The sequence below is a fragment of the Homalodisca vitripennis genome, chromosome 8 (assembly GCF_021130785.1).
Source record: "Homalodisca vitripennis isolate AUS2020 chromosome 8, UT_GWSS_2.1, whole genome shotgun sequence".
Taxonomy (NCBI): Eukaryota; Metazoa; Arthropoda; class Insecta; order Hemiptera; family Cicadellidae; genus Homalodisca; species Homalodisca vitripennis.
In genome coordinates, this window is record NC_060214.1 from 115,400,301 (window position 1) to 115,419,618 (window position 19,318).

Below are 19,318 nucleotides of genomic sequence, written 5' to 3' on the forward strand. Positions count from 1 at the left end.
TCTTCGCCGATTTGCTCCCTTCCTCAGGAAGCCATCATGGCTTATTTCACTTCCTCTTACTCGGTGAAGGTTGGCTGTGCCGTTGAGCCTCCCCCTGGCTGCGCTATACCCGCTGCGGCCTCTCCACTCTCACTGCTAGACCGGATCGAGCCTAGGGAAGTTTCCGAAATACTCCGGAGAACCGCCAAAACTGCTTCGAATCCGGATGGTCACGTGCTTTCTATCATTTTTAACATCTGTCTGGCGGCTGGGCGCTTCCCGCCCTCGTGGAAGGTCTCGTCCACGGTGCTGATCCACAAAAAGGGAGCCCCAATGAGATCACCAACTGTCGGCCCATTGCGCTGTCAGACACTACAGGCAATATGTTCTGCAGTGTATTAGCTCATCGCCTGTCATCGTGGATGGCTAACAATCCTGGGCGCAGAAGGGGTTCACTGCGTCCGAGGGCTGCCTGAAGCATTTCATGCTCCAGCAGCTTCTAGATAAGGCGCGTCGACGGGGTGGAGAGCTTTACTTAGCGTGGGTCGACCTTGCCAATGCCTTCGGGAGTGTCCCTCTCTCGGCTGTTGTGGCGGCACTGCGGATTGCGGTCCTCACAGAGGCTCAGCTGGCCCTGATTAGGGACCTATACGAGGGGAGTGCAACGACCATCAGGCACTCTGGTGGAGTCACTCCAGGCATTTCCTTCCGGGCTGGAGTCCGCCAGGGCTGTCCTCTGTCTCCGGTTATGCCCTCGCGGGCGAGCGTGGGGCTGGTCGAGCTCCCACCATTGTGAGGCGGCCAAGCCGATAGGCGCAGTAGGGCATACGTTCCGGCTACTGACGTCTCCCGACCCGAGAATCTGCCATCTTGCCCTTGAGGGCCTAGCCGTCTCTGCTGGGCATCGCTTTGCTGCCCGGATCAACGTTCCACGGCCGAGCTGCCCTTGCCGCGAAGCCGGAACAAGGCAGGGTAGCTCAGGTCGAGACGACGTGCCCCATCTCCAATCATATGCTTCATGGAGGAAGACACACCCGTTTCGCCTACTGGCGATTCGTGCACCGGGCGAGGTTGAAACCCTTGCCGTTGAAAGGGTGTCAGAGGTGGAGCAACGAAGACCGCCGTTGCAGACTGCATCGTTGTGTCACTTTTTGCCAATGATGCCCATGATAACGAAGAGGCACGATGTCATCCTGGAGATTTCGGAAATCCGTCGGGACCCTCAGGAAATACGACTGGACAAGAGGGTGCAGTTCCAGGAGCTCGTGCCTAACGTGGAGATCCCGGAGGAGGTGGACAGCTGCCGACGGACATCGTGACGATCGACCGGACCAACAAGATCGTGCGTCTAGTCGACGTCACGGTGCCATATGAAGACAGATGGCAGTCGTTAACGACGGCCAGATGTTCTCTTATAGCATTCAGCTTTAGATAATAATGTTTCTTCTTGAAAGCAGCTTCTTGTTTATGTTCCAATATCCTCAATGAAATGTATTGTGACTGAACTCAAAATTCATCTCTTAAGCTAACGTTTTGGCATACAATAATCTAATTTGTTTATTTTCCTCTTAGTCCTTGGGTACTTACAGCGATATACATGGTCCATGGTCATGTTAACAGAAGGAAAAATGCGTGCACGTACTTGTTTAAAATTCTTTCCATGATTCTTATGAAATTCCTCTGTTCCACATAAAGAGTGTAGGTGTCATATGTGTTAAAATTCATAGTCATGAGTTTGAGCTGAGTAATAGTTTTATGCAGCAATTTCATAATAAGTTCTTCATCTTCTAAATTTGATTAATGTTCGTGATATGGGTGTAGTTCTTGAAGGGTGAAGCATCATTCTGCTAATGTTATGGCTAAATAAAATTTCCTTTATTGAAGTCTGTTCATGATCATGGTCTGTGACAATAGCCAATTAATTGATATTAATGTCTCCTAAGATAATTGAGGGGTTCCTGCAGGACAGTAAAGTTTATATTGCTTGATATATAACATAACATTCAATGTGTTCTGTATAGATACCTCACATACATATGTTAGAAGAAAATCATGCTTGAGTTGTTCTGGGTTAACCAAAAGTGCCATAGACTCTTTGCAAAATATGGCTACACCACTCTTGGAAGTGATGTTGTGTACTAAACCCATGATTATGAATCCTTCAAAGGTTTCTAAATAAGTTTAGTCTGCATTGCTTAGGTCTGGAGATTTCATTATATTGTGTGTTGTGATCGCGGTATCCTTAACCTCACACATTTAAATTTAGAATGCTGTATTTTTCTTAAAATTTACAGACAAGACAAGGTCAGAAGTTATAATTTTTCAGAAGTACATTTACACGACTCTTGACTGTAGACTTTTAAAGATTCGTATGGACTTTTTTGTAAGACAAATACTTCTATCGGATTAATAAGGAAATCTTAAATTTGAAGAGAGAGTAAAGAATAACCAATATATTTTTACAGTTTTAGTGCATTTCCTATTACATAGACTGTTTAGACCACTCCCCTATCCTATGGTTTGAGTCTTTAATTGTTACTACTGTACTAGCCTAAATTCTGACAGCATCAATTATATTTATATTGCTTTAAAAGCAATAAAGAGTATAGAATCTTAGCGTTGATTAATATTTAAATAGCAAAGTACCGCGCCGTCACAGAATCAGTTAGAGCTGTTTGGAATGATTTAGTTTTATATTATCATAGAATTTAAATATCTTAGTCCTATGTTGTGGTGGGCAGAGGGAAAGGACGTATGAGCTTGAGCTACCATCAGATCTACAAATAATGTTCTCTATCTACTATACCAATAAATTTGTTATTCACAGAGATTGAACTGTCAAGCAATTCCATGTGAACAACTAACTAGTGTTTCAATTTATTATTACGGGAAATCTGGTATAATTTAGCCATAGTATCTGATCTTTCTAGGTGTCAAACGAGGCAACTAAAACAGGGATTCCCTCCCCTTAATAAGGGGGTTGTTTGATAAGGTTCAAGTAATTGGTAATCTTCACCCCTTAATACAATAACCAAGCATCGTGAAGTAATTATAAAATGGTTCCAAGATAGAGCCCTATTTTATTGTTATTATGGACAATTTAATATACTTAAAGTCTTCCACAAAACACTTAAATCGTTAGGTAACGATTAAAGTACCACAGGTGTGATACGTTGTAGATTACTACATTTTGATGCCTTTGAAAATATGATGAAATAATTTCCCTGCAAAAGCAATATACAACCAACCAATAAGAAATTGCAATGTGGATGACGTCAATGAAAAAGAAACGCAATAAATGACGTAAACCCTGTTGACGTTGACATTTCGACTTCAGTAAGAAACAGTATACACAAGGAAGAAGGAAAATAATTTACTGTTGTAAAACTTTGGTGTTTAGTTTTCCAATACTCAGTTTTATTTGGAAAAATGCATATTTATTTCACTATTTTACTTCGATACAAGTTATTATTTGATTTGTGTTAGGAACAGTGGTAAATGTGTTATAAATTGAGGTTGTTCCTCATACTTTACCTTCTATAAGTGGAACAATATTCTGTTAAATATGCTATCCTCAAGGAATATACCGAAGACTATTATTTTGAGATCACCAGATTCTGATAAAGTTAGGGAAGTGATAGTGACTTCGGTGTTGTTGCCGAAGTCAGAAAACGAAATTAATAGGACTGCTACCAAGTATTTTGGAAACAGTGAAGACTTTGCCCTAAACGTAGGTGTAGTGATGGAGAAGAGGGTGTGTAAGAGAAGATTAGATCATTTGAGCATCGAAGAGAAAATTCTGAGAAAGTGAGTAGGTTACTCTCACTTATTCCTACATTATTATGTAAAAAATATATTTAGTTTTCTTGATTATTTAATTTTTATACCAATCTGTATCAAGGTCACCACAAACAGGTTTGTTGCCCAGCATGTCAAGCAGTAATATGAAGGCTTACTAGTAATTATTACATATGTTTATGGTAACAAAATGATTTACTTATTAATGTATGAAGGAGGTACTGTATGTGTATTGATAGTTACATAACTTTATGCCCAAGCAAGGGTATAGGTTCACTATTTTGGGGTAGGGTCCGATAAGCGGACCCGGTTTTTTATATTGAAGAATGTAATCATCGATACCTAATATTCGCATCTCAAATCGTAGACTATCAATCGATATAAAGTATCTATAGTTCTCAATAACAATCATATGTTTTAAATTAAAATATGAATCAAATATTTAAACCATCCTAATATTTAACTCCATGCAAGAAAAGTAGTTCCACTCAATTTTCTATAATTTTATTTGTCATTTCCACCCGTTAAACCTTATATTATTTTGTAGTGGAGAATGATGTCAACAGGGTAATAACTCAAAAATTTTGCCAGTCGGCTGCTAAGTTCACAATTACCAAATTTTTTCTTCGGTTATATTTTTATTTTTAGTTTTATTTTATTTTAATTATATTAATGTTTCTTGTGTAGGCCAGTTGGCTCCCGGGTAGGCTACTTTGATGATATCAGATCACCTTGAACTTAGTGCTCACTTGATCGAGTCTAAATTTAGGTACTTGAGGATGTTTTTCTATTTTTGCTAAAAGTGCAGAGTGGCACCAAAGACTCATGAAAGCCTGCATTGGTGGCCAGGAGCATTTCAGTTCTGTACAGTGTAAACACAGCCAGTTTGGAGACGACGTAGGCGGGCGAATCTACCATGCACACCAGTTTTCATCGTCGGAGCGGCATTGGCAATTTTGACGGCCAACTGATTTGACGGCGTGCGAAAATTCCATCAATCAGTTCTCTGATTAATTATTGGTCTACAGACTTCCCTGCACATGTGGTGATCAGTCGGACAATTTGAAATAGTCAAACGTGTATGAGGAGCCTTGTCATGTTGGTTTGTAGTCCATGACTACAATGTAATGAACATGTGATTTGAACTATAGACTTGTATTTGTTTATTTACTTTGTAGTTGTGATGGCGTGATTTTAGTTTTGCGCTGTCTTAACCCATTGCGGATCACTGACGAGCTCAGGTCGCAATAGCTGCCTGCATTTAGTTTCCCTCCAAATAGTTCTATAAATGTCTGATAGATCGGGCGATCGTCTTCACTTGTCAAGTTTTGTAAGTTTTCAAAAGTTTGATAAATATCCTACAGATCGCAGTTGTATGTCGAAGTTGAAAAATCATTCATTTATGAGTTTACTCTCTGCTTTTTAGCGCTTCTGATTGGGTGTTTTCCTCAGTTGTTATTGTAATACTTTTGAGGTTAGTGACGCAGAACTAAACGACGCAGATGTACATGTTGGTGGGTTTAGTCTAGACAATGGCCCGGATGTCTTTCGCTTCGCCCGAGCCGCTTTATTTAGACTATGATTCAGACATCATCCTTGCTACCCTGGAACCTTGCTAGCATGTTATCGTTCCTACATCACGGATACCCCAACAGGCCCATGTTCCATCTGAACAAATACTAGTATATAATAACGAGCAATACGATGTGGCGCACCATTGCTGTTCGTGCGGCCGCTGACCGTAAATTAATTCGTGCCCGCGCGCACAAAACAATACGATCCGCAATGGGTTAAAGGCAACAAAAAATCTTTAAGAGCCAGTAATTGATAACGTTAATTGCTCCCGTGTTTGGGGGTTATGGAAAGTAACTATGGAAGGTAAGTGTCTACTTATTCTGCAGATTGTGAATTAACTGTACTTCGGTATCTTCCGTAGCAGGTAACTTTCTAATGCATTCTTCGTGTACTGGTCGGCAGTGAGATATATTTGAAACCACGATTACGGGACCAAGAACCAGGCCTACCAGCAACAATGAGAATCTGTAGTAGTATGCATGAATGGCTATGGGAAAACTTGCGTAGATTTTTATAATGCTCCTGGAATATTTACTAGACATGGATCAATTCCGATACTCGATACCGTGGCTCTTTTCATTCGATTCCGATACCAACTAAAGAGCTTAAGATATGCTTGCAAAATCACAATTTCACTATATTACGAGAGCTATCCATTTTAAATGTGCGGCAGTGGACAGGTCTACAGCCGCCATCTTGGTGTCAGAACGCTTTGGCGTTCACATTATTATAAATGTCTCAATTTGAATGGGGTTTACTTTGAAAAGTATCCTAAGAGTGTAGCTTTTAAATATATATATAATAAAATGTTCCCATTTAAGTTTTTATTTCAAAACGTCTGTCACTTTCTGGATAGCCCTTGTACATGTAGTGATGTGTGGAAGTGCTGGGCTGGTAATTGTTTGTTCTCTTTATTTTTCCTCTCTTTTTTTTACTTTGATACATGTATTCTTCAAAGATCACTAAAAGGAAAGTTATTAGATATGCTTGTACATGATGCTTGCTGAAACTGAGGGACTTAAAATCGTTACTGAATTTATCGCTAGAGATGAAATTTGCTGGACCACCACAGTTTGCTAATTTAGTTGACAATAAACCTGTTGCACTTGATATAAGGGTTAAATACAGTATTTAAGTTGTTTATTTAGTTTGAAAATGGATTCAAAGATCATCAGACATTTTTGACCAGGAAAAGAGGTTTTGAGTGGCCACCCTGATTTCTTTTCTGATTGATTATATGCCTGTCTTATCTTTGGACATCTAGAGAAAGAAATGAGCTATACAGTTTTGAAATTTTGCATGCAGCCTTAACGAAGCCTGTTACGGGACACTTGGTGCGGTTCTTCACCTTGTACATGACAGCTCATGAAGAAAAATGTGACATGGGATGGTGCACGTGATAAGGTGCTCTTTTTACAATCAAATCAGTTACCTGAATAGAAACAAGAGAAAGAACAAAAAGTCAGAAAAGTTCATTGATGTTTTGTCAAGAATCAACTTGCAGCCCTTGATGGCAAAAACAGTAAGAATGTAAGGTAGTTCATTGTTCCACCAACAGTGTTGCCAATGTTATGAAAGAGAAATTTACTCCTCAGCAAACCTCCCTTGTTATATATACATGTAATTATTCGTATGAAGCCTTTGTGTCTGCTTCAGATACAACAGCGGTCATGTATTGAATACCAGTACTAGATAAAAATATACACTTATAAGAAAAGCAAGAGGGAATAGAATTTTAATTTTGTAAAAAATCGAAATAAAAAAATACGAGTTAATGCGTTTATGCTATCTAAAATAACGATTGTAACTTATTTTCAGAAAACTTAAAAACCGAGAAGCCGCACAAACATCAAGAGACAGGAAAAAAGCTCGCCTAGAAGAACTGGAAGCTTCCGTAGTACAACTTCAGAATGAGGTAATTACATTGCAAAGTTAATGTTTACTCACCCTTGGCCCATGTAAAGTAACCATAATATTCTAAGGACAACATCAGTTTTAACATTACTGAATATTGATCACTTAATTACATAGTTGTTGATTTAGATGAACACATTAAATTTTAATCGCAGAAGCATATGTGGCGCATTAACATACTTTCGTATTACATACAGTACTAACTTTTAAAGTAGTAAATATTTTATCGCAATAAAATTCATGTACACTTGCAAAGAGGAAGAACCAAATTTTTGGCTTTCAATATGTTTAGTGCGGATCCTGTAATTTTACAGAATGAATGTTTAAAATTTTATTGTAACTTAATTTATGCTCTTTTGTAAAAAAAAATTATGCATAATATGTTATATTTGGATATTAGTTGTAGTTGAAGAAATTTTTAGAATAGATTAATGGGAACCCTAAAACACTATATTAAGTATGTGTGCTACTTCTGGAGTTAACATAACACGGAGGCTGAAAATTAAATCTTGAGATGCTAATCTCTTTCTTTGTTTCATATAAAATTTACAAACTTGTCAATGATGATTTAAAAAAGTAAACTTAACGAATTAAAAAAAAACTATTTTTAAGAAGGTTTTTTTGTGTGTGTTGGATGATGTATGTATGAACTTAATAATCTTGAAACACGAGTGCCTCATAATATTATTTACATGAGATTGTGACCTATCAGGTTCGATTTTACATAATCTCAACAGAATCTAAAAAACTAAAAATTTATCTACAAACATTTATTTCTTCAATGTTCTTTTTAAAACAAATAATCTCTACCATACTCTCATGGAAAAATAATCAAAAAGAAATTTGAAAAAGCAAGAGCAAGTGTCATGGTGTTGGTTTTATACAAAGTTTATTTTACAAGTTTTATCTACCTTAAATTTGATTACTAATAGAAATCTTATTGTAAATATTGTTATAGTATATATTCATGAAATAAATAATTCAAGGTTGATGAGTCAGTAAGTTATTTTGGGACAAAGTGGGCAAAAAAGTATAGATAAAAAATACTTCCAATAAACTAATTCTGTTGGAAATGCTCTTGTGAATAGTTTTTGTTTAGGATTTTGGTATTGGCTCCGTTTTGTATGAACAGAGTGTGCTGATAGTTAATGTTTGTACAGAATGAGGTGCTGCACGAGGAAGTACGTAGCTTGAAGGACGACAAGGAGAGCCTGCTGCGTGAGAACGCGCGGTTGACGGAGGAGGTGTGGCGGTTGAGTGTTGTGGGCGGCGGCGACGGACCCGCAGTGTCTCGCCCTCTGCCGCAGGGAGCCAGTCCGCCCCCAGCACTCCCACCCACCCCCCACCCCAGCCCCCGCTCTCTCCTGCTGCTCTCCCTCCTTGCCATGATCCTCTCGCACTGGACGATTGGGACTGGCTCGACCAGGTTCCCATCACTCCCGTTGTTGAAGAACTTGAACAGCTTGCCAGTTCACTCTTTGCTGAAGCTCATCGTTCTCAAGTGAGTGGTTTTGCTAAAAGTAACTGAAAAGTTTGAGTAAGGTGGTGGGAAAACATTAGTTTTGTTTAATTCACAGGGTTTTCAAAAGATTATATATAATGTAATCTATCATTTATCCATTTACATATGTGGTACATTAAATGAATAACATCTGGTCAATCTTTGTTTCTTTATTTTGTTCCGTCCTTTATCTTTTACTTCAAAACCATATCATACTTGGGTCATTGTCAACTAAATTGACCTTTTAATGTCCCAAGAGTTATTAACAATAATTAAATTAAAGTAGTTAAGTAAAACCACTAATATAACAGGTTTTTAAAACAACCAATTGTAATATTATTAATATTGATTAACGCTTTTAACCAGTATTGATGTTTATGAACAAGGCTAAAAATAATTAGCACGACTGCACATGTTAATAAGACTAAATGTGTATTTGGATGTCTCATTCAATTTGATATTAAACATGTTTTTCCACCCACTTGTGAAGTTCCTTCTTTCAGCCCAAGTCACTAACCACATGAGTGTTACTATTGATCATGAGTGTTACCGCAAATCATGAGTGTTACTGATTACATTTAATTTTTTTTAAACAGCTTTAATAAATATTAATATTGGTAACTTGGCTCAAATCATAATTTCAGTATTTACTTATACTTTATATAATGATCTTGCTCAAATTAAAAATTTATTGTATTCAATATTATTAAGTTAAACAACCAAATTCTTGAAAAAGTAACACTCATGAGAAAAAAAGTGAAAATATAGATTGTTTCTTTTTATAAAACCCATATAACGTGCATTTATTTAAATAAAGAATGGTTTGTTTGTTCATTCAATCCAAAAAATGTGTGTTTAACTGTTCAGGATTTTTATTAAATATTGGTTTTTTTGTTGGTAACACTCATGAGATTTTGGAAAGCTTTCTACAGCAGTTGCCAATTTAAAATCAAAATATATGAAAAAACTCACAACATTGAAGTTTAAGTATAATCATAAATATCTAAGTGATGTATATCTGACATTTAAACTTTGTAAAATGCATATAAACTATTATATTATTTTTATAATTCAATTTGCTCAAAGGTCATTTTAGTTGACAACGACCCATTTATATAAATCCATGCTAATTATTTTTATAATTTCTTTTCCTTCATTGTAATTGTAATTTTTAGTGTCCATAATGTAGTCAAAGAAATGCTTAATAAATAATATGCATCATCATATTTAATTGAATGCTGAATTCATATCTTAAGAAACTGTTTTAAAATGTAGTACTACACAAAATCAGATAGGCGATTTTGACTGTGCTATTGTCAGTTATTACAATATCATTAGTAGATATTTAATCCTTCAATTGCATATAAAGATTTCTAGAAATGTTTGATCTTTATATAGCTTCAGCCAAGACACATGTCTGATATATATGTATTTATACCTCTTTCTGTCTTTTTTTCTGTGTCATATGATTGACTTGCATTCAATAGTAACTTCAAAAAGAAGCCACTTGTCTCTTAGAAACTGGGACTATGATGAACCAGGATGAACACGCTCTCGACCTTGACCATGTTCCACCCAATTGTTGTGATGCGTAAACTACGCACTGTAAATAGACCATTTAAAAAAAGTCCTCATAGATCCACATATAACGAGGACTACATGAAGGTTATATTTCAATGATAAATAACGTGTTTTGCTGTGATTGTTTACTTATTTATGATGTATATATAATTTATCTGATATATATCCAATAACCCGACATATTTGATAATTCAGCATGCTTCAAGTCCTAACTGTGCTGGATTAACGGAAGTTTACTGATAAAGAGCTATGGTCAGAGACAGTATTTGAACGTGTGCTATCTCTAACTCAGAACCAGAGTCTGACATTTTAGATCACTCGGTCATCGGCACTCTTATAGTGATAATGACAATAATTATAATGATGCAGGTATTGGATCAAATAGTAATAGCTATTAGTAACAAAACTTTATCCATAAAGTTACAAATGAATCTAAGTTTAGTTTGATTGTAACCACTAGAAAAAGCTAGGATGACTAAAAATAATTAATTTTTCTTTGGAAAAATATTTTAATTTTAAATTTATAGCTCTTTAACATGACTTAACTGAAGACAGAGAAACAGAAAAACACCTTTTAGGATAACCTTCAAGGAGTTGCAGGCATTTAAAGTAAGGATGTTAGGCCAAATTATCACAGGCCTAAATATAAATGTAAACTTGTTACAGCATGTATATTATAGCTTCAGGAAGTGGCATGTTTTTTTTATTCAGTTACGTTTTAAGAAAACCATATTATTTAGATTAAAGATAATTTATGAAAATTTCATGATTTTTAATATATTTTTTATGTAAATTTTGTAAATAAAAAAATGTCACTCAACCCAGTCATCTTTCTCGTACGTACTGTAAAATGTTCATATCCGTATCATCAATTGTTTTTATTTGGACCTGATTATTTGATGTCCCAAAAAGTCTGTTTCTTGTTCCTACCACTCCTCTTCAAATAATAAAACATTTTTGTCTATTTTCATTGTCTTCAGAAAATAAGGTATGTAACAGGGCCACAACAAAAATTTCATTTAAATATTAAAAATTATTCCAACTGAGAACCAATTTCACCACTTTAAGTAACAGCAATTTTTAACCCTCTTGGAAGGATTGTAACACCTTAAAGTTGGTCTACCTTTTGTTGTGTGTGGATAGAACGTCTAACAGTAATGTTTACTCTAAATCCCTCTGGATAACTGTCTACGGATACTCAGTTGTATATAAGACTGAAATTTTCTGCTAGTAGAAACGTGTAAGGGCCATTTTGAAGTCTTATCTTGAATCTAGAAAGCAACATCAGATCATGTAATTTATAATGAGACGTTGAAAAAAGAAATTTTTAGTTTAGTTTAGTCCACTGACAAAAAATCTATGCTCAATGAAGTACCTTTTGATAGACACTAGAGTGGATTTGTGAGTACTGCCTTCCTCTGCATACAGCCTACTATTTCTGTAAGAAACCTCCAATTTTTTTCTGAAAAGACTAAAAATAAAGCAGTTTGATGGATGCAAATCATCCTCCGACAGATACAGGAGCTTGTATTCAACAGTCAACAAGAGCAATTATTTATTAGACAATCTTGTACAACTAATCAAAGTTCGTTTAAGACGCAGTATGCCAATAAATAGTTATATGACGTGGTGTATAATTTCTACTAATCACTTAAACTAAAATTAAAGAATCTAAAATGTTGTCAGCAATGACTTTGCAATTTATCTGCAGCGTTCAGCTTTATTGTGCAATGCAGCTTTATTATGCAATGCGCCTTTTCTTTTTTTATCTGTGTTATCAGTGACATTGTGCCCTGGGAGCTTAATAAAATATCAGTTGGCTGATATGAGCATTAAGTGTTTAAAAGTATTTGTGGATTATTTTCTGCAATTTTTTAAATTTGATTATGGATATTTTATTATCCTTCATAAAATTGTCATGTGTGTGCTTGAATATCATATTGTAGATAAATCCTTGGAGTGAAAACTTGTAATTGAATTCATTAAATGTTCTTAGTAGATTCTGTTAATAGAGGATTAGAAAAATAATAAGGCCTATTTTATTTTAATGTTATGCAATGCAAATTTTTTGATATGACTCAGAGGTGTATACTTTTTAAAAATAGTACAAAACAAAGGGGAAAAAAAACAAGAGTTTGCTTAATGCCAGCAGTGAATGTTAAATAAATCAATTAATTTGTTGTATAGAAATCACAATAACAGTAAATAAATCAAACTTCTATAACTAAATTAAATTAAATTAACTATTTTAGTGCTAACAGCTTATAGTGACCTACTGTTATACCCATGAGGGGGCCAGTCAATTTTATCAAAAATGCAATAGCTGTAAAAGTCATAAAACATGTATTTAAAGAGATAATTTTGCAATGTTTGATTTAGTTTGTTTTATTTATTTAGTTAATTATAAAATGGTAAATATTTGTGTATAAAATAATTTGTCACAGTATAAAAATATAAGAAAAAAATAGAAAAAAATGGAGATTGTTATTTTTATGGCAATATATATCTATTTCTTTGCTTTTTGAATAATGTATTATCATTGCAATAACTAATAATAGTTCAAAAATAAGTACATATATGAGTATATATATCTTGAATGAAATAATTAGTAAGGCGTTATAACTGGTGGCTCAAAAGTAATAATGAAAATATAATTGTTTACACAATTTTCATAAAAAACATCCGTACTTATAATAAAGAAATAAAAATTTTGTACTGTAATATCAAAATATAATAATTTACAATATACAGAGTCAAATAACAAAACAGTGAACAACTTGACAAAACATAGAAAATTAGTCACCAAATGTAAACAAACAAGCTGAACTGAAGGACTATAGCACTGAAAGGGTTAAACAGAACTATAACTGAATGACCTATCTATTAGCAGATAATGTATGCTATAAGTCCGCGAAGAATGTTTTGTTAGTTATGAAGTGTTTATAAATTTCTGCAAGTATTAAAGATCATGATAATTTACACATATGCTGATTTCTAAATTTTAAATCAGTTCAAATAAAATTATCTAACACTGTGAATGCAGATGAGATATTTTTAATGTTGCAGGGAACACAAAAAAGGATAACAATTTAAAATTAAGTTACCATTGAGTACTTCAATAAAATTTAGGGTCAGTGAGCAACATATGCGTGAACTGAACATGTTCAAAATACTGCGTCAAATAATGGCCGTTATCTGTCTCTTCAATGGTTTTCTCCCCTCAGTCCAAGTGGACTCCTCCCCTGAAAGTGGTATGATCCCAGTTGCTAGTTAAGCTGATCTCAGCAATTTTCTGTCTGTTTCAACGACTTAACTGTGCACCTACAGTATTCTGCACATAGAAAATTTCCAAGCTTACTGGTGACACAACTAGACTTATACTTTGTATGCTTTGCTAAATTATATCCCTTCTCCTCCTGCATTACTGAACCTAATACAGCTGACTGCCTTATATTTATAGTACATCATACAATTAAACCATTAAAGAAATGTTAAAGTTGAACAAAAAAAATTATTGACTAATTTAATATTCTAAAATTGACTGATTGAAACCGTATATGTTAACAGCCAGGCCTTTTTTTTTCCCTTGGGGCGGCCTACTGCCATGCACTTAAGCCTCAAGGGCTTTTTGCGCACCCCGGAAACACCATGAGGCCCACCAGTCTACAACTTCAGCAGTTCAACAAACCGCCGAAAACAACCTATCAAGTCCTCCTGGGAAAATTCACCACCCCTGTCCAAGCTACCAAAGATGGCATACCGCTCTCTTGCTATTGCAGGGCAATCAAAGAGCAGGTGCTCAGCAGTCTCCTCCTGCTCATTACACCTTCCACAGAGCGGATCCTCCTGAAGGATGCCGACTCTGTGTAGATGCTTCCTCAGGTGACCATGCCCCGTAATGAGACCAATGACCTTAGAAGACATTGATCTGTTTAATGAGAGAAGGTCCGAAGCCACCTTGGAGGAAGGTGACTGTAATACCATTCTACTCACTCTCAAACCCGGATGCAACCTCCACCTTCTCCCATGCTCCGCGCGAATCCATTTCGAGACAACCCTAGAGGATTCACACCTTGGAACACCGCAGAACGGTTGAGGGCCCGTCATAATTGTTGCTAGCCTTACAACTATATGTTGAGGGTCGTCAAAACGGTAAAGGTTGGGAAAAATGGTTGGGTTGAAGTTACAATGTTATAACCTCCCTACTTTTCCTGCAGTGGTAGTTCACTGGACATTGAGCAGCAAAGTTTTATTTTTTTTAGGAGAGGTCAATCTCCTTTGAAACCTTATTCTGTCTGTCTTCATTGCCTCCTGCGAGGATTTGATCAAACGAGTCAATACAGTACAAGTTTTGCAGAACAGATAAAGTGCAATGTCCCACAGACAGAGTAGTAGAGTGCCACTTTTGTGCATTCTGAGGCATCCAACATGTTGAAATTGAGTGCAGTAGTAATCCATTTGTGAGATAAAAGCATGTGAATTGATCGGAGCATCTTATTTTAGGCCGTGTGTTGATGTTTGTAAGCAGCATATTAACTGTTTATCATATAATGCTCCAAATTATCTCGCCACTTGACCCAATTATTGGTCACTAATCTGATGTTGAGTGTTTACCGGCAATATGTCAGAATGTGAGGTAGCTACTTCCAATAAACATGTCAGTTGGCAAGACTGTTCTTTCTTGGGACATGTAAAAAATAACAAACATTATGGAAAAACTGAAAATACGATGGCGTTTTATGGCGTTCGCTAATCTTTACTATAAATATACTGTTATCATGAATTTTATTGTTAGTAGTACTGTCCAAATTTTTGTTCAGACGAATTGGAGGAATAAAATATATTTGAAGTTATTAATCCATCATTTAGTCTATAGTATTGTACAAGTACTTTGGCTGAACAGAATTAGCAAGAAGACTTCACACAGGAGACAAGGTGGACAGTTTTACCAAACATACTCGTATGTAGCCAAGGCATTATATGACTATATGCTGTTGATCAACCTTGGTTCTCAACAACTACACAATGACCTTGCCCTTGCCATTCCTTGTTTTTTTCCCTCTTAGGACAAGAAGCTTATAAATTGCACTTAGTTCTAAAAGGACCTTTGTGTTGCTTCTGGAGTGTCAAGATATTCTGGATGGGAAGGTTGGAGGTTGAGATCCATGAGAAAGTCTTTTTGGGCATTAATCTCAGTCATGTCTCCTTGGAAGAAAGGGAGGTCAGCCTCTCCAGTCAAAACAGGCAGGGGGTGGCACGCCCTTTTGTTTAGGCTAGCAACAGCCCTTAACACTTAGGGAGCCCCACCAACTCCAACAGTCATTCCTGCAGTAGACTAGAGCTATAGATCTACTCTTGCACCCCAATATTTCGACATTTTCAGTTAGTGTATTGATTGTGTGTATAAGTTGGGTCTCAGTTTTTTTTTTATCTTATTAAAACCATTTATACAATATGGAAATTCATTAAATTATACACAATAAACAATTCTGGTTGTAATATAAAGGGTTGCTACTTTCATGGATTTCAGCGGTTAGAGTGCGAAATTTTTAAAACTGTTTCTTAATGAGCACCTAAGAGGTAACACGAACATGTGTACAAAGTTTCATGTGATTTCGTTCTGTCGTTTTTGTGATGAGTCAAGATGGTATTTGGCCTTTAATGTGTAAGTTTCAGCATAATTCACCGAAACACATAAGATAGTAAAGCTCATTAAAGGGAACTAAGTTAATTATTTTCTTAATGTGCAGGGTGCCCCACAAGGAATGATTATTATAATGAGGAAATGATAATTATATGAGGTGGTTCTTGAACAAAAAATAAGAAAAAAGTTAAACATAGCATAACATAATATGACACAAATTAATAGATAATAAAAACGATTAAATGGTACAATGTTACGTGTTACTATATAACAAACTTTAAATATATAAATATAGTATTTTAATAGAATTCTAATTAACAAGTGAATTTGAACATGGTGTTTATTACTGAGCAATGTAGTAAGTTGCTCAGTAACTTCAAGCAATCATCCAAATACATAATTTATTTAAAAAAGAAAAAATTAATAGTTGAATTAGATAAGTTGCAATTTTACCCAACTACATTTTTAAAGGTAGTCACAAAAAAATATTGTTTCTTCCTTAAATTTAACAGTGTTTGCATTTCATTCACACATAAGTAGTTAGTTTATATATTCATCAGTGATTGGATTACGAACGGAATTAATTAGTATATTATTTATCAGGTGATAGTTTATTGACCAACAATATTTTGTTTTGTCTGGTTTATCTCGCAAGATGCCAGGTATAATGTTGTATAACCTCTGCCAGTAAAAAGTCTGTAGGCCACAAATGAATCGGCTAAAATAATTAGTTACAGGAATTATATCGTTAGTTGATATATAGAATAGTATAGTCAAAAACAGAATCTAATCTCAAATGACCTTTCAAATCTGGCCCTAATCAATTGGAAGTCGATTAAATTATCAAACCTCCACTACCGTAGTTGAAACGCGTGCTCATTGCAATTACTTTTTTTTTACAAAGGACACAAATACTCCTGTTGCGTAGTGCATTTGTAAACTATTGCTGCCCATAGCAGGTACACATATAACTACTTTTCGGAATAAACATACTTTAATTCGACAATTTCATTAGACTTCTGAAATTTGGCATAACTTATTATTATTGTGAAACTATGCTAGACACCTATATTGGAAGTTTTTGTTCCATGTAAAAGCTAAGTCAAATAAAGACCAAATGAAGGAAGCTTTTAACACCTGACCTCCTTTTACCGGGATAAAGACCTCAACCTGGAGCCTATTGACATGGTGCCTCGCTTCGAACCGATAAGTCAGGGCGCTCGGAGACAAGGTACTGAGCTGGCAGGTATCGATATGCCCCAGAGAGTACCACAGTAATTTGTTGTGTGTTCAATCGTACACCACCTTAAGATGGCATGCTAGTTAACTGCGGGCCACGAATCTGAAACTCTGATTTTAACATGGGTCTAAAGTGTAAAATGGTGTTTTAATACAAATTCATCTCAGTCTATATATCTTTCGCTGTAGAAACTTAGATTTTGTATCTCAATGCTAATTGTAAATAAATACGACTATCTGTTCATAATTATTGATACTCTATACATCTTCCTATACACTTCTATTGTGGTAATGAGCACACAATTTTCCTAAGTTAATTTTTGCTTTGTACAAGGCCTTTTGAGATCAACAGTTCCATGTTAAGGCGACTCAAAAAAAGAGCGATTATTACTAGTTGTATCAAATTAATTGTCGTTGTAAAGTATCTCCTCCTCTATCTTGTTGGTATTTCAGGAAACAGGATGTTTGCAATTTTCCAGGATGTTGACAGACTTGTTTTCTTTTCTGTGTTCACAACAAACAACACAAATAGTACTGTAAGGTTATTTCACAATTTCGATCTCAACTCACTATGATGAAACAAATGACTTAAACTGAACATGTCCTTCATCTCCACTAACGATGAAATAGTCTATGAATAATAGGCTAGGTTATATAAGGTGTAAAAAGTACAACAATTGTCCTATTTTGACATAGTTGTAGTAGAAGATACTACTAGAAAACAGCACTTGAAGTCGTTAAGCTGATTTGAGCTTTCTGACTGGGAGAAGTTCAATTATTTTAGTGTTTAAAATTAAATTTTTTTTTGTTCGGTTCAATTAATAATAGTGGGGTATTTTTTGTTGCAGGAAGCAGAATCATCGGAAGAAAGTTTGGTGGGGTCGCCGACAAAGAGCTTGGAACCCTGTTGGCCCTGCCTAGCTGGGGAGGCAAAGAGTTCTACAACTACAACCATTAAGGCTAAAGTGACAAATTCAGAGAAGACATCGATTTCTCAGAAGAAGAGGATCCCCTTGACTCTTGAAAAGCTGGACTTACAGAAAGCTCAAAGCTCAAACGGACAAAGTCTTGAAACACCTGTTGTATCAGTGGAAATGTCACCGTTAGAAAATACACAATCGTCAGCTGTTAACAAAATTAAAGTTTGTACTCCCAACGATAAATCGAAAGAACTTCAAACGAAACAAGAATCAGTAAACTCAGACAAAGACCAACATCCCCTCCCACCAGAAAATCTGGATGTAATGCACGTGGGTGAAGAAGTAATTTTTAGTGGAGACGAAATGGATTGTGTGGTGATGGAAGAAGTCGTGGAAACCACAGAATATCTTGGATCTCCATCTCCATGCACGGTTCCTTCGGTTGTGGTGACAGAAGTTGTCAATGACACAGTGACAGATGATATTGTTGAGTTTTCCGAAGACCTGCTCATGCCACCTGACGTTATGGAGGAGACCAGTTCCGATCACGGTTATGAATCGTATGATTCGCCAATCAGTGAACCAGATCACTTGGTTAATCTTTTTCCGGAGTTGGAGTTCTGGTAATCACTCACCACAATATTGCATCACTTTGATTTAATTGTCTTCTTTAATTAAAAAAGCATTTATTACTGTACATTTTTGAAAAAAAAAAAAAAAAAAATATATTCTTTGTTACAATTTTGTTGTAAATAATGGATAGTTCAGTTGATTAGTTTTGTATCAGAGTAATATATTTATTAATTTAGAGCTATTGTAGTTGTTACAGATGTTTCCTTGTTGTAATTCTAATGTGACGTCTTTGTAACTGAAACCCACAGGTGTTAGTAGTTGTTTGCTTAGCTTTTATAAGTTACTTTATTTAGGTTACCAATTTTTACTGATAATTTTGTAACATGAACAACTATGTCACTTAGCCTTATGTTATGTAGTTTAAAGAAATATAAAATTCTAAAAACAAATAATTTTATTATTGTTCCTATTATGGGGAAACTTTTTACCGTGTATAAAAAAACCAATATTATATTAAATTAACTACTGCAGTTTAAATTTTGGGTGGTTTATTAGATAGTTAGAATATCTTACTGGACAGCCTTGTGTAAAAAA

At 35.5% G+C, this 19,318-nt stretch overlaps 1 protein-coding gene across 1 annotated transcript; it reads left to right on the forward strand.

The window, feature by feature from the left end:
* Nucleotides 1–3,287: 3,287 nt before the first annotated feature.
* Nucleotides 3,288–18,394, forward strand: LOC124367955 (X-box-binding protein 1). Its single transcript, XM_046825187.1, has 4 exons — nt 3,288–3,786; nt 7,171–7,267; nt 8,427–8,767; nt 18,080–18,394. Exons 1-4 carry the CDS (start codon nt 3,545–3,547, stop codon nt 18,150–18,152), a joined length of 753 nt encoding a protein of 250 aa, XP_046681143.1. The 5' UTR covers nt 3,288–3,544; the 3' UTR covers nt 18,153–18,394.
* Nucleotides 18,395–19,318: the final 924 nt, after the last annotated feature.

Coding starts and splice junctions, on each gene's coding strand:
- LOC124367955 (XM_046825187.1), top strand. CDS start 3,545: ATGCTATCCTCAAGGAATATACCGAAGACTATTATTTTGAGATCACCA. Junction 3,787..7,170: donor GAAGAGAAAATTCTGAGAAA/GTGAGTAGGTTA, acceptor ACTTATTTTCAG/AAAACTTAAAAACCGAGAAG. Junction 8,768..18,079: donor CTGAAGCTCATCGTTCTCAA/GTGAGTGGTTTT, acceptor TTTTTGTTGCAG/GAAGCAGAATCATCGGAAGA.